Raw genomic sequence first — 14845 nt, 5'->3', positions numbered from 1 at the left:
ATTTTAATATTACCATGGAGTTTAGTATGCTTTTGAGTCCCAAATTATTTCTTTTACATCTTTTTTTTGGTAAGAACTACAGTAGGCAAGTTTGTCAACATTAACTGATAAAACCCAAAAGTTGATTGATCTCAGTGTTTGTTTCTATGTGACTTTAAATTTCTCATTTTTTCCCATTCCCTTTCTTGCTTGTGTAAATTGGATTTTTTCATATTTTTAATGTTTTTGTATACAAATGAACAACAACTGCCATCCTACTGTTATTCTATTTTGAATCCTCTGTTCCTTAAACTTTTAGTCCAAGGGGTAAACCTTATCAGATTTGTTCTTAGATTATACACTTATGGTTTTCATTAAGTACATGAAAGTGATCATTTAAAGTTTATGGAAAATATACACCATGGAAAAACTGTGTAAATTTCCAAAATTTTTTGAAGTACCATCCTAAGTAACCATTACCTTAACTAACACTGAATGCATATGTAGCCCCTGGGATGACATAGATAGTCATTGTTGTACTGCTATACTGCTCTTCATTATTGTTAAGAGGTGATTGTTTTGTTTTGCCGATTCATTTTTATTTTATTTTGCTTTATTTTAAGATTTGCTTATTTGAAAGAGTTATAGAGAAAGAGGAGAGACAGAGATCTTCCATCCACTGGTTCACTCCCCAAATGGCCACAATGACTGGGATTAGGCCAGGCCCAAGGCAGGAGTTCCGGAGCTTCATTCAGGTCTCCCACGTGGGTGCAGCAGCCCAAAGACTTGGGTCATCCTCCGCTGCTTTTCCAGGTGCATTAGCAGGGAGCTAGATCGGTACTAGAGCAGCTGGGACTCAAACCGTTGCTCAAATGAGATGGCAGTGCTGCAAGCTGTGGTGTTCACATCACCAGCCCCATTGTTGATTCATTTACCAGCTAAATCACCAGACATTTCTGACTCATACTGTTAGTAAAATGGTGCAGTCTTATCTATGGCGTGATCTACGCTCTGGACACCATCCTAGGCTCTAGCCTCTGCCACCATGGCTGGAAGCCAGGTGATCCTGTGGCCTAACCACTGGTGTCAGCTCCACCCACACCCTAATGGGATTTGCTGCTCCTACTTCCCTGCCCACCCCCAGCAAAGTTTTAAGAGGATCTGTTCTGAACACGGGACTCTCTCTGTTTCTTGGTGTCCCTCTCTCTGTCTCTCCCTTTCTCTCTCTTGATCTCTTTCTCTTATACTCTCCTTCTCCTTCTTTTCCTTCTTTGCCCCTACCCTCTGATCTGTCAGGTTTTCCTACCAGTAAATCTTTTCCCTTACTCCGATGTTTAGTGTGTTTTGTGGTGGCCTTACACACACCACCTGTTCATGAAGGATCAGATTCACTTTTTTTCTCCACCTCCCTCAGAGACTCAGTGAAGTCTTTTTTAAAAAAATTTATTCGAGGCCGGTGCTGTGTTAAAAAGTGTGTGAAAGCTGTGGCCTGCAGTGCTGGCATCCAGTATGGGCACTACTTTGAGTCCCTGCTGCTCTGCTTCTGATATATTTATATATATGTAAAATTTATCTTGTTGAATAATACACGGAAATCTCTTTTATGAAGTCTTTTTTTTACAAATGGAATAATAAATTTTTTTCTGAAATCTCTGGATGATCATGGAATAGAGCTACAAATATGAAGTGTTATGAAGTATACATGACATGAAATTAAAACAACTTTATTTGGGTTTGATAATTTTTGAAATCCTATATACTGACATTAATAGATTTCTTAAACCATATGCATTTAAAAAGAATAACTTATTTTAAATGCAGAGTTAAAGAAAGATAGATGAAGGGAGAGGGAGAGATCAATTTCTGTTTACAAGTTAAATCCTCAAATGGCCACAACTGCCAGGCCTAAACCAGAGCCTTGAACTACTACACAAGGGTGGCAGGGTCCTAACCATGGGCCATTTTCTGCTGCTTTCCCAAACACATTAGTGGGAAGCTGGATCACAAGTGGAGCTGTTGAGATTCAAACCAGCACTCATGTGGTATGGGAATTATTTTTTAAAGATTTATTTCATTTATTTGAAAGAGAATTAGAAGTGTGTGTGTGTGTGTGTGTGTAGAGTGAGCTCTTCTATCTGCTGGTTCACACTCCAGACGGCTGCAGCGGCCAGAGCTGGGCTGATCTGAGGCCAGCAGCCAGGAGTTTATTCTGGTTTCCCACACGGGTACAGGGTCCCAAGGGCTTGGGCCATCCTCTTCTGCTTTCCAGGCCCATTAGCAGGGAGCCACATTGGAAGTGGAACAGCTGGGAATAGAACTGGCGCTCATATGGGATGCTGGTGCTTCACGCCAAAACTTTAACCTGCTGTGCCACAGCGTCAGCACCAGTACAAACTTTAAAAACTCATTTTCTGTTGTTTTATTCCACTATTTCCTACCTTTCCTCTCCTAGTGAGTCAGTTTTCCTTCAGATTCTGTTCTCCTTGGTTTTCTGTCTCCTCACTTTTTTAAACCTTTCATTCATTGTGATAGCTTCAGGCATTACTGAAATAGTGCTACTTGGCATATCTTTATCTATAGTCTGTCTCTCCCCTGAGTTGTATTTCATGTGTCCAGTTGTCATGCAAACATTTCCACATAATTGACTACAGAAGCCTCACACATAATGTTTCTAAATTCAGCCTCTCTTCTTTCCATCACATTTTTTGCTCTCTTTCCCTACTTCAATTTTTATTGCTAGGTGGTGAATTTTATTTATTAGAACAGAATTCTGTATTCATGCAGATTGAACAATCTTTGATATTTCAATGAAAAATCTATTTTTTTAAAAGTTCTTTCCTTCCCTGATCCATATTGAACATGCATTTCTGTAGCTCATCCAACATTAGCTCTATCATTTTTTATTCTTTTGTCTACAGATTACACTTTGAGCTCCTTTTAGAATCATTAGTAGAAAGATTAGTTCCAGATAAATAGTGGAAACTTTATGGTAGCGATTTTGCCATTATAAAATCAATATAGAGCAAGGTATTTTTCATTCTGATTTTAGTTTCTCTTGGGATGTAGATTGCAGAATTAGTTGTATCTTATGTAAGAGGTTTATGAGACACAGAGAAGAATATACTCCCAGTGTTTATGTTTTGTGAAGCAATGCATCAGTTGAACAAAAATGTGCTGTTACAGGTTTTGGTGTCATTTGAAGATCTGTCCGTGGACTTCACCTGGGAGGAGTGGCAGGACCTGAACACTGCCCAGAAAATCCTGTACAGAGATGTGATGCTGGAGACCTATAGCAATCTGCTATCCTTGGGTGAGTGACAGTCCCCTGACGTTCCCAACTACAGCATTTCATACCCCTTTGACAAATAAATGAACACTTTTAAACATTTAATGTTGGGTATGTATAGAATTTGATTCCATGAAGAAACTGAATACCCTCTAAGAAAGGATTCATGTTGGAACTTCCGTTACACAGCTCCTTGATCAAAGTTTTGTCCTTCAAATAAACTAATTTAGTGGTTTGACAATGGGTTGTATTTTTCCCATTAATAGGACACTGCATTAGCAAACCTGACTTGATTCTCAAGTTGGAACAAAGAGCAGAGCTGTGGATGGTAGAAGAACACCCAAACCAGAGCCGAGGTGAGTCAGTACATACTAGGCAATGACAGCGTAACAGAAAGAATAGAGCAGGTGTTTACTGTAGTTCTTCTCACTGCCTGACAACAGAAGTTTCGTGCATAAAGCACAGCCATTCTGTTGTGTCTAGAAAAGGTGCTCATGGTTACATCCCTGTACCTCTTCTGCTGTTTTTATTTAAGAAAAAAAAAAAAAAAAGAAAGAAAGAAAAAAGAAAATCCAGTCCCTTTCTGAGCTACTTAGGCTTTTTTTTAATGATAGATGCATACCCTGAATTCTAACTTGTTTTTCTTTTCATTTTTAGTCTATTTTCCTTTATGCCTTTTTAAATGCATTTGTTTATTCCTTTGATGCTCGTTAATTGGGAAACACTTAGGTACCAGTTCCTTACAGTTGTCCACATTGGAGTTTGCAGTCCTGGTTATAGCCAAACCCAAAGCTTCCTGTTGCAAGCATTCCAAATCTACATCAATGAATGGGGGCTCTCTCTTCTATCTCTTTCTCTGTCTCTGCCTCTCCAATAAATAATCATAGGCTGCTGCAAACATTTGAGGAGTGAATCAGTGAAGGGAGCTTTCTGTCTCTATTTGTCCCTCATTCTCTATTTCTCTCTCAAGTAAATATGTAAATAAATAGGGAAATGACAAAACATGTCAGGAACAAGATTCTATGCTGTGAAATCAGAAATCATGAAACCAAGCAGGATCCAGGATAAGAACATGGAAATTGATAGGAGATTCTGCATCCTAACATCTAGCAAACACAATTTGTGCTGTTGAATTCCAGATTTGGGAGTCAAGTTTGAAGTGTGGATTCTCTTTTTCAGCATTATTGATAAACAGATTATTGTGTAGAAGAATCAGTTTTCTGGAATATTAAGACACAACTGATCCTCTTAACACAGAGATCAAATGTCTTTAGAAACTCAAATTATGATGGAGGATTCTGCAGAATTGAGAAAAGCCAGGGCTATTGATCCCAGATGAGCTTAGAAAACACTTAGCAAAGAAGGTGAAAACACTTTGGGTTGCCAAAACAAATTCCCTAAACTAGTAGAGAGCACACATCCAGGGTGATGTATTAGGACTTTTCTATGCCATTATGGTCTCAGAAGCAGAAAATGTCAGGTTTCCTTTGGAATATTGGGAGAGTTGTTACCCTTGAGTGCAGATGAACAATTATTTCATATGTAAAACCTCAAAAATGCTATTTCCCTGGGAGACTGCTCATGAGACAAATGTTCAAATCCTGTTCTTTAATTGTGGTCTTGCTTAGGGTACACATGTCCTGCAATTGCAAGTAAGTGATCTGATAAAACATTCCCATCATTCAGACTGAAAAATTAGCACAGAAACTCAAAACAGCTTTTATGAGGAAAAAAACAAAGCAAAAGGACATGGAAAACAAATACCTGCTGGAATTCCCTAAGCATTTTATTCCTACACAACAGTGGTGATTGTCTTTCCAAAATATTTCACCATTGTTTAAAATCTTACCATTTTCATCTTTTTGATAGTCAAAGTGACATGGAGAAACACAGAAAATTTCTATTCATTAGTTTATTCAGTTAAATGCCCACAATAGTTAGGGCTGGACAAGTCTAAAGTCTAATCCCTGAATTCTGTTTTTGCTCTAGTTTTGTTGGGCTGTAGTACTTGAACCATCATTGCTGCCTTCCAAGATATATAAGCTGAAAGCTGTATTGGAAGTTGGGTCTGTTAGGTAATTCAAGCATCCAAAGCAGTTGCTTAACCTAACTTACCACATAATCTCTTCTGCCATACTTAAAACAATGGAAGTCAGAATCCGAATGAAACATTGGGAAATCTTTTTGTACAAGTCATTATATTATTTTTCAAGGAGAAAAAACATAATGGTGAAAATTGAATATGCTAGGCCAGTGCTGTAGCTCACTTGGCTAATCCTCCGCCTGTGGCACCAGCACCCTGGGTTCTAGTCCTGGTTGGGGCCCTGGGTACTAGTCCTGGTTGCTTCTCTTCTAGTCCAGCTCTCTGCTGTGGCCCAGGAGAGCAGAGGAGGATGGCCCAAGTGCTTGAGTCCCTGCCCCCACATGGGAGACCAGGAGGAAGTACCCAGCTCCTGGCTTCGGATCGGCGCAGCACTGGCCGTGGCGGCTATTAGGGGAGTGAACCAACAGAATGAAGACCTTTCTCTCCATCTCTCTCTCTCTCTGTCTCTCTCACTGTCTAACTGCCTGGCAATAAAAAAAAAAAAAGGAATATGCTTTATTTGTATATTAAAATCATACTAGAAGGATAAGAAATTCCTTCATTGCATATATATATATATATATATGAACATTCCAGAAGTAATATGTAGATGTGGTTCATGCATATATATTTTTCCCCCCTTATTTCAGTTGCCCAGAAAAGGGATGACCTGATTGGGACCAACCAGGAAAGTCAAGAAATAAATTTGAAGCAACATGTAATCAGAAACAATAACACATCAACTAACAAGGGAATTGAATTGAAAAATACACTTAATTTAACCTCACACCATATTCCCAAACTGATTATCAAAAAGGAAAACTTTTCGGGAGTAAAATCCAAAGCATGCAATATATTTCAAAATGTGCATTTCCCTAGCGGTCCTGATGAGATGCAAGTATACAATAAGAAATCTTATCTCAATAAGCAACAAGAAACCCACAGAGGAGAGAAATCCTATGAATCTGCTGAGTATGAGGGACCTCTTATTTCTAAATCAGATCTTACAATAAATCAGAGTAAACACAAAGGGAATAAAACCTATTCTTGTAAACCCTGTGGGAAATATTTTAGCTGTAAATCATGTCATGCAGTCCATCATAGAACTCAAATTGGAGAAAATCCTCATGTGTGTATTGAATGTGGAAAAATCACTTACCAGAAGTCAGAGCTCATTAGAAATCCGAGAACTCCCACAGGGGAGACACCTCTTGAATGTAATGAATGTGGAAAGGCCTTTAGCAAGAGGTCCATTTTCATTAGGCATCTGAGCATTCACACAGGGGAGAAACCTTATGAATGTAATGAATGTGGAAAATCCTTTGGCCGGAAGGCACATCTCATAAGACATCAGAGAATTCACACAGGGGAAAAACCTTATAAATGTAATGAGTGTGGAGAAGCTTTTTGTTATAAGATATCCTTTATTATGCATCAGAGCTTCCATACGGGGATGAAACCCTATGAATGCAATGAGTGTGGAAAAGGCTTTTACCAGAAGTCGTACCTCATAGCACATAAGAGAATTCACACAGGGGAGAAACCTTATAAATGTAACCAGTGTGGAAAAGCCTTTACTCATAAGTCACTTCTCATAACACATCAGAGAATTCACACAGGGGAGAAACCTCATGAGTGTAATGAGTGTGGAAAAACCTTCTGCTTGAGGTCATACCTCATTAGACATAAAAGAATTCATACAGGGGACAAACCTTACCAATGTAGTGACTGTGGAAAAACCTTTTTTTGGAAGGCAGAGCTAGTTGACCATCAGAGAATTCACACAGGGGAGAAACCTTATGAATGTAACGAGTGTGGAAAAGCTTTTTGCCGGAATTCCTACCTCATTACACATCAGAGAATTCACAAGGGTGAAAAATTATTTGAATGTAAAGAATGTGGAAAAGGCTTTTGGAAGAGATCAGTATTTATTAGACATCAGAGCACACACACACTGGAGAAACCTTATGAATGCAATGAGTGTGGAAAAGCCTTTCACCAGAAAGTATTCCTTATGAGACATCAGAGAATTCACACAGGGGAGAAGCCTTATGAATGCAATGAGTGTGGAAAAGCCTTTCACCAGAAAGTATTCCTTATGAGACATCAGAGAATTCACACAGGGGAGAAGCCTTATGAATGTAATGAGTGTGGAAAAGCCTTTGGCCAGAAGACACACCTCATTGCACATCAGAAAACTCACAGACCAATGAAACTTCAAGAATGTAATGAGTGTGGAAAAGTCTTTTGGTGTCCGTCAGATCTTGTGAAACATCAGCGAATTCACAAAGGTGGAAAATGTTTCGAATGTAATGAATGTGGAAAACCATTTAGCCAGAAAGGACACCTCATTAGGCATCAGGCAATTCACACAGGGGAGAAACCATATGAATGTGATGATTGTGGAAAAGCTTTTTTCCGGAAGTCACACCTCATAAGACATCAGAGAATTCACACAGGGGAGAAACCTTATGAATGTAATGAGTGTAGGAAAGCCTTTTCCCAGAAGTCACACCTGATATCACATCAAAGAGTTCACAAAGAGAAACCTTATTAATGTATTGAATATGGAAAAATATTTCCTTAAAGTGAATCCTGATTATGCATCATAGACATTGCAAGGAGAAACATGAATCTAGTGAATGTGGAAAATGTTTTCCAGAAATTTGAGCCTCAAAAAAGCATAGAATTTACAAAGCAGGGAAACATTTTGAATACAATTAACGTGAAAAAAGAATTTTTCAGAATTCAGTTTGACAAGTGTGATGATAAAGCAAATAGGAGTGGAGGGAGTCTTACTGGTATAATGAATGTAAAACATGTAGTTTTCCAACAATGTTTTCCACACATCAAGGGGCTCAGAGATGAGAACCATGCACATGTAGAATTTCCTACCATAATTAATTTCTTTCTGTCAGATAATTTAGAAAGCTGAAAACCTGTATGAATGTAATGAAAGTAGCAAAACCTTTGTTGCAAGGCAAACAAACAAATGTCAGCACAATCACAGAGAAAACCCTTTGAAAATGTCATGTGTGGAAAAAGCCCTTTGCTGGAATCACCTCAGCTGGTATTAGGGAATTCATGTGACAGAATTATCCTGTGTGACAAAGACTGTTTTCTTCAAAAACATTTTGTCCTATTTGACGTAGAATCTATTTTTGCTTTCACCTTATTTTGAATAGTAGCATGTAAATGAACTGCTTTGACAAATAAATACTCTTACCAGATATTCTGTGTCTAGCAATTATTTGAAGTGCTGTCTTCAACTGCAAAGTTACTTGGTTTTGTCTGCACATGATTCTTTCCCTGTCATATTCTATTTTTAATTTTATTTTACTTTTTGAAAGAGTTACAGAGAGGTAGAAACAGAGAGAGGCCTTCCATCCACTGGTTCACTCCATGGATGGCTGCAATGGCTGGAACTGTGCTGATCCAAAGCCAGGAGATTCTTCTGAGTCGCCCATGTGGGTGCAGGGGCCCAAGAACTTGGGCCATCGTCTGCTACCCCAGGTCATATCAGAGAGCTGGGTTGAAAGAAGAGCAGCCAAGACTAGTACCAGCACCCATATGGGATGCTGGCACTTCAGTCCAGGGTATGAACCCACTGCACCACAGCACTGCACCTCCCTACGTTATTCTAGAAACCAGTGGTGTTACCAAGGCGTGTCCATCTTTGGATGATGATTGTTTTATCCCCAATAGAGAATGAGTCCCTGGTCATCTCTGTGTTCATGAAATTTTGAGGCTTATTTGTGTATTGTGGCTGTTCCCACAATGCCAGAATTATATTACTCTGCAGAGTGTTTTAGTGGCCAAACATCCAGTCCATCTTCCTGAGATTGATTCTCTACCAATATTTATCACTACTCCTTTTCCTTTGTATTCTTTTTCTTTATTTAAGATTTTACTTATTTGAAAGGTAGAGTTTCAGTGAGAGGGATTGACAGAGAAAGTTCTTCCTTCCATTGGTTCACTCCCCAAATGGCCACAGTCATAGGAGCTGTGCTGATCCGGAGCCAGGTGCCAGTTGCTTCTTCCTGGTCTCCCATGCAGGTGCAGGGACCCAAGATCTTGGGCCATCTTCTACCACTTTCCCATGCCACAACAGAGAGGTGGATCAGAAGAGCAGCTGGGATTCGAACCGGTGCCAATATGGGATGCTCACGCCACATGCAGAGGATTAACCTACTTTGCCACGGTGCTGGCCCTTGGATTGTACTTCCACTCTTGTGGGTTGCTCTTATGTAATAAAATTTTGATTGATGGGACTCATTTGCCATGGTTGTGACACTTTTTATTTTATTGAAGTATTTGGAGGCATCTAGTAAGGTCTAGGAATTAAGGACTGTCCTCAGCACCTTTTCTGCCCCCTCAAACTGCTGAAGTCCCACCCTTTCTGTATAGTTTCCGTCACTACATTCAACATGTGCACCCCAGGCATACATGCGCCTGAAGCTATGATAGCTCTTAGATTTGCTTTCTTAAGGACTGTGGAAGTGGGTGACATTCAAGACTTCCCTGAAACTGCCTTATTTGAATATTTGAAATAGTGTGCCACACACCAGCCCCATCATATGAAAGGACAATCCCAAATCTGTTATGTACCTTTTCTTCTGAATTTGTCATCACTTGTTGCTTGTCTGATTCCCCTTTTCTCTCTTCTTTGAATTCCTTCATGCTTGGACACTAGAACTTGGTGGTCCTACAATAGAGAAATGAGTACATAAATATCACATCTTGTATAATTCTAAGCTTTTTTTTTTTTAACTTTAATCCACTTGGCTTTATTATAACTCTCACAGTGACTGGGGTTCATTTATGGCTTGTATTTGTTTCCCTTCCCTACTTAGAAAGTGCTTTCTGGGTTTTATGTCACATCTCAGCACATATCCACTCAATATGGACTACAGATGTGATGTGTTAGCTACAGTTACTATTTCCCATCCTTAGGTTAATGCTGGAAATCAATCTTTATACCTCCATTTCTACCCATTGCCCTGAGGATCTTGTTAGTGCTAATAGTAATATGTAAATCTGATAACAAGCTAATCTTGATTTAAAAAAGTAATAAACTTTTATGTATATTGTAAAATGTACTCTCCAAAAAGTCAAAGTAGTTATTCATAAGATCAGAATTGTCAAGCAGTCAAGAGTGCCAGGCATAAGAGTAACAGCAGTGGATAGAATAATAGGTTTACAGTTGAGTGCTGCTAAACCATGCTCACAAGTAGTGAGAGCACGATACAGCCTCCTTCAAGGTCCCATTTCTCAAATTTCTGAAATAGTATAAATAGAATACAGGGAGTGATTAGAGGATAACATTGCACACTTTGCATGCATTTGGATTGTGAGGACAAAGGCCAAGTCTCACACATTCTTTCCAGATCGTGAGTGGTGTATAATCTAATGTGGACCAATTTCAGTTTCTGGCTGTGTGAGCAGACCAACTGGTTTAGGGAATTTCAGTGAATGTGGGTAGGAGCTCTTTTTATTATTATTTTTATTTTTGCTGTTTGTTGTGTAGCTGTTCATGAGGCTGAATCTGAATTCTGCCTTCCTTGTCCGTACATGTAGCTTCTATCTGGATCCCTTGTGTTATTAATTGGTCTTCAGACAGTATATGTACATTTTGCTTAGGTCAAACTTACATTCTGGATGTTTTGTTTGTCTCTGATAAAGGTCTCAGATACCCTCTCAGCACGCATGACATACAATCTTACTGAAAGTACAGCTTGGTCTACACTTTATATGCACCCAGAAATCCAAACAGGCCTTGCAAGAGAGATGTGGGCTAGAAGTTGTTGATGAAAAATTTGTGCTGTCCCTTCCTTCTCTGGTTGCAAGGCAGAGTTTCCAGTTATTCTAGGAACAGTATGGCTTTTGCAGCAGCATCCAGGGATCCAGAGAGGGGCAGAATTCATGAATGTTCTGTGGGATCCATGATCTTAATTAGTGGCTGTGTACAGAGCTGAGGCATAATGGGCATAGGGTTTGCCCACATGCCACCATTCCAGCCTCAGATTTCCTAGCAACAAGTGGACAGCACCAGAACGTTATTTCTCTTATTTTACTCTGATTTATGCCATTTTATTTTGGCATAATTTTCCCTGCATTTTCTAATTTTCTAAGCTAGAAAATGCATCACTGATTGTACATATTTCCTTTTATTATATATGTATTTGTAGCTCAGTTTTTGTGTAGCATATTGTTAATTAATGAGTGATTATTATATTTTTACTCAATTCTGTAATTTATTTGGGAGTATGCTGCTTGTTTCCTACATATTTCTAACCTCTCAGTTATCCTATGTTTAGTTTTCACTTTTTTTTTTTTTTAATTTCCTTTGAGAACCAGAGAGGGAGATTGCGTTTCTGGTGGTTTGCTCCCTAAATGCCCTTAAAAGCTTTGGTGGGCCTGGCAAAAGCTGTAAACTAGGAACTCAATCCAGTACCTCACATGTTTGGCAGGGACTTGTCACCTGGTTCCTCTCAGAAGTTATCAGGAAGTTGAAATGGAATCAGAGCTTAAACTTAAACACAGGAAATCTGATATAGGATGTTGATATCCTAAATAGCACCTGAAACATTACATCAAACACTGCCATTTTTCACTTGAAGTCCATTTTGTTCAGAGAAAATACCCTACTTAGTTTCCATTCTTTTTCAGTTTATTTTTTTTGTAACCTAACAAATTGACCTTGAAAAATGATACACTTGAAAGAATGTGTATTCTCTTATTTATTCGTGGATATACGTTTATTAACTTTCTTGTTTTATAATATTCAAATAAATGTTCTTTTCAGTCATACTGTTTCTGTGTGTTTTTGAAAGTGTTCTACTGGCATCTCCTAGTATTGTTGAGTAATCGACTTGTTTCATTGTCCTTTTTGATACAGTGCTCAGCTTTTGGTTGTATGTAGTCAGTTAAATATGTAACCTCATTGCTCCTAAGTTTGGTCCTCTAGAAGACTAGAACCAAGTTTCTTTGTTTATACTTGTGTTTTCTCCACTTTCTTATGTCTATTTTCCATTTAAGACCACTTCATAATGACTCTTTTCATATTTTTTGTATGTTTTTTTTCCTCAAATCTTTTAATGAGTTCAAATTTTATTTGTACAACTTTTGGAATATAGTGATTATTCCCACAATGCCAACTTCCTACCCTGACTCCCATCACTCCTCCTCCTCCCTCTCCCATTCTGTCGCATTCTACCTTAAGATTCATGTTCAAGTAACTTTAAACACAGACAATCAAATGTATACTAAATAAAGGTTTCAGCAATTTGCATCCACTTCCACAGAGAAAACATTTTATATTTAATTCTCATCATACAACTCATTGATAACAGAAGTCCTGCTTGAAGAGTAAGCACACATTGACTCCTGTTGTTAAATTAACAATAACTGACACTCATGTGAAACCCAAGGCTCTTGACATTAGCTGCCAAGATTATGGAAGCCTTTTGTATCCGCAGTCACTGTCAATATTTAGACAAGGACATAAGCAAAGTGGAAGTTCTTCCTTCAGAGAAAAATACATCCTTGATGCCACTTTCCACTGGGGTCTCTCTCCCAGAGATCCTTTGAGTAGGATTTTATTTATTTATTTATTTTTTTGCCTCAGTATTTTGGCTTTCCATGCCTGAAATGATCTCATGGGATTCTCAGCCAGTCCAGGGTGGCTTAAGGGCTGATTCTGATGTCAGAGTGCTTGCTATTTAAAGTGATTTTTTGGGTTAGCTTTTGGACTGCTAATCATGTTGGAATATTTTCTCATTTTAATTCTATCTTATTATTACCAGACACGATCTTATATGATCCCCTTAACCCTTAATCTTATATGACCCCTTAACCCTTAATCCTTTGTATATGGTCACTTTCACACTTAAGATGGCATTTTTTTTTCCAGCCAGCTTAATGGGATTTGGGGCCCTATGGCAAGTTTTCATTTATTTGTCCATTTATTTATTTTAGAAAACTTATTTAATATACATTTCAAAAGTACAACTTTTGGATTGTAGTGGTTTTTCCCCCCATAACCACCCTCCCACCCACAAACCGTCCCATTCCCTACTCCCTCTCCCATCCCATTCTTCATTAAGATACACTTTTAATTATCTTTATATACAGAAGATCAACTTAGTATATATTAGGGAAAGATTTCAACAATTTGCACTTGCAGAGGCACACAAAGTATAAAGAACTGTTCGGGGCCAGTGCTGTGGCACAGTGGGTGAATGTCCTGGTCGGGAGACATCAGCATCCCATATGGGCGCCAATTTGAGTCCTAGCTGCTCCACTTCTGATCCAGCTCTCTGCTATTGCCTGGGAAGGCAGTAGAAGATGACCCAAGTCCTTAGGCCCCTGCACCCGCATGGGAGACCCTGCAGAAGCTCCTGGCTCCTGGCTTTGGATAGGCTCAACTCTGGCCATTTTGGCTAATTGGGGAGTGAACCATTGGGTGGAAGACCTTTCTCCTCTCCCCTCCCCTCCCCTCCCCTCCCCTCTCCTCTCCTCTGCTCTCCTCTCCGTGTAACTCTTTCAAATAAATAAATAAATCTTTAAAAAGAAAACTGAAGACTATTTCCACCATTAATTCTCATAGTAAAACACATTGAGGACAGAGATTCTACATGGGAAGCAAGTGCACAGTGGTGATTTAATAATTGACACATTTATGATGTCAGTGATCACCTGAGGCTCTTGTTATGAGCTGCCAAGGCAATGGAAGCCTCTTGAGTTCACAAACTCTGACCTTATTTAGACAAGGCTATATTCAAAGTGGAGGTTCTCTCCTCCCTTCAGAGAATGGTACCTCCTTTGATGGCCTCTTCTTTCAACTGGGATCTCATTCAGAGATATTTCATTTGGGTCTTTTTTTTTTTTTTTTTTTTTTTTTGCTCATTATCTTGGCTTTCCATGCCTGAGAATCCTTCATGGGCTTTTTAGCCAGATCTGAATGCCTTAGGGGCTGATTCTGAGGCCAGAGTGCTGTTTAGGGCATTTGCCATTCTATGAGTCTGCTAGCTATCCTACTTCCCATGTTGGATGGTTCTCTCCATTTAATTCTATCAAACACTGATTTATCTGATCCCTTTGAAACTTAATCCTATCATTATGATCAGTTATGAACTTACACTGTTCATTTTAACTAGTAAGATGACATTGGTACCTGCTAACTCAATGGGATTTGGAGAACTATACAGCTTTCCAGTTACAAACATGCTGCTCCCTCTCTTATTCCCTCATTTTTTACTGTCTATTTTCAATTGACTTTATACACATATGATTAACTCTGTTAAGTAAGGAGTTTAACAAATAATAGGAAGAAGAGGAAAAAAAAACTGTCTACAGTGAATATGATGACTGTTCAAGTCATTGCTTCTTGAATTGTCAATTTCACTTCTACGGATTTAGTTTTAGGTGCTCTATTATGACAGATCAGGAACAACAAATGGTACTTGTCCATTTGGTACTGGCTTATTTCAGTAAGT

At 38.8% G+C, this 14845-nt stretch overlaps 1 protein-coding gene across 3 annotated transcripts in view; it reads left to right on the top strand.

Moving 5' to 3' along the window:
- The window catches only part of LOC133775160 (zinc finger protein 883-like), a 40569-nt gene extending 31973 nt beyond the window's left edge, over window positions 1-8596 (top strand). For 2 of the 3 annotated variants that reach the window (XM_062213256.1, XM_062213255.1), the window contains 3 exons: window positions 3163-3289; window positions 3532-3621; window positions 5999-8595. In XM_062213256.1, coding sequence (XP_062069240.1) covers window positions 3163-3289; window positions 3532-3621; window positions 5999-7905 — 2124 coding nt within the window. In that variant the 3' untranslated portion in view covers window positions 7906-8595. Of the gene's footprint in view, window positions 1-3162; window positions 3290-3531; window positions 3622-5998 lie in introns of all 3 variants that reach the window. The other variant, XM_062213257.1, reaches the window with a different exon arrangement.
- Window positions 8597-14845: the final 6249 nt, after the last annotated feature.

The sequence above is a fragment of the Lepus europaeus genome, chromosome 16 (assembly GCF_033115175.1).
Source record: "Lepus europaeus isolate LE1 chromosome 16, mLepTim1.pri, whole genome shotgun sequence".
Classification (NCBI taxonomy): Eukaryota; Metazoa; Chordata; class Mammalia; order Lagomorpha; family Leporidae; genus Lepus; species Lepus europaeus.
This window is presented reverse-complemented; position numbering and strand designations above follow the sequence as displayed.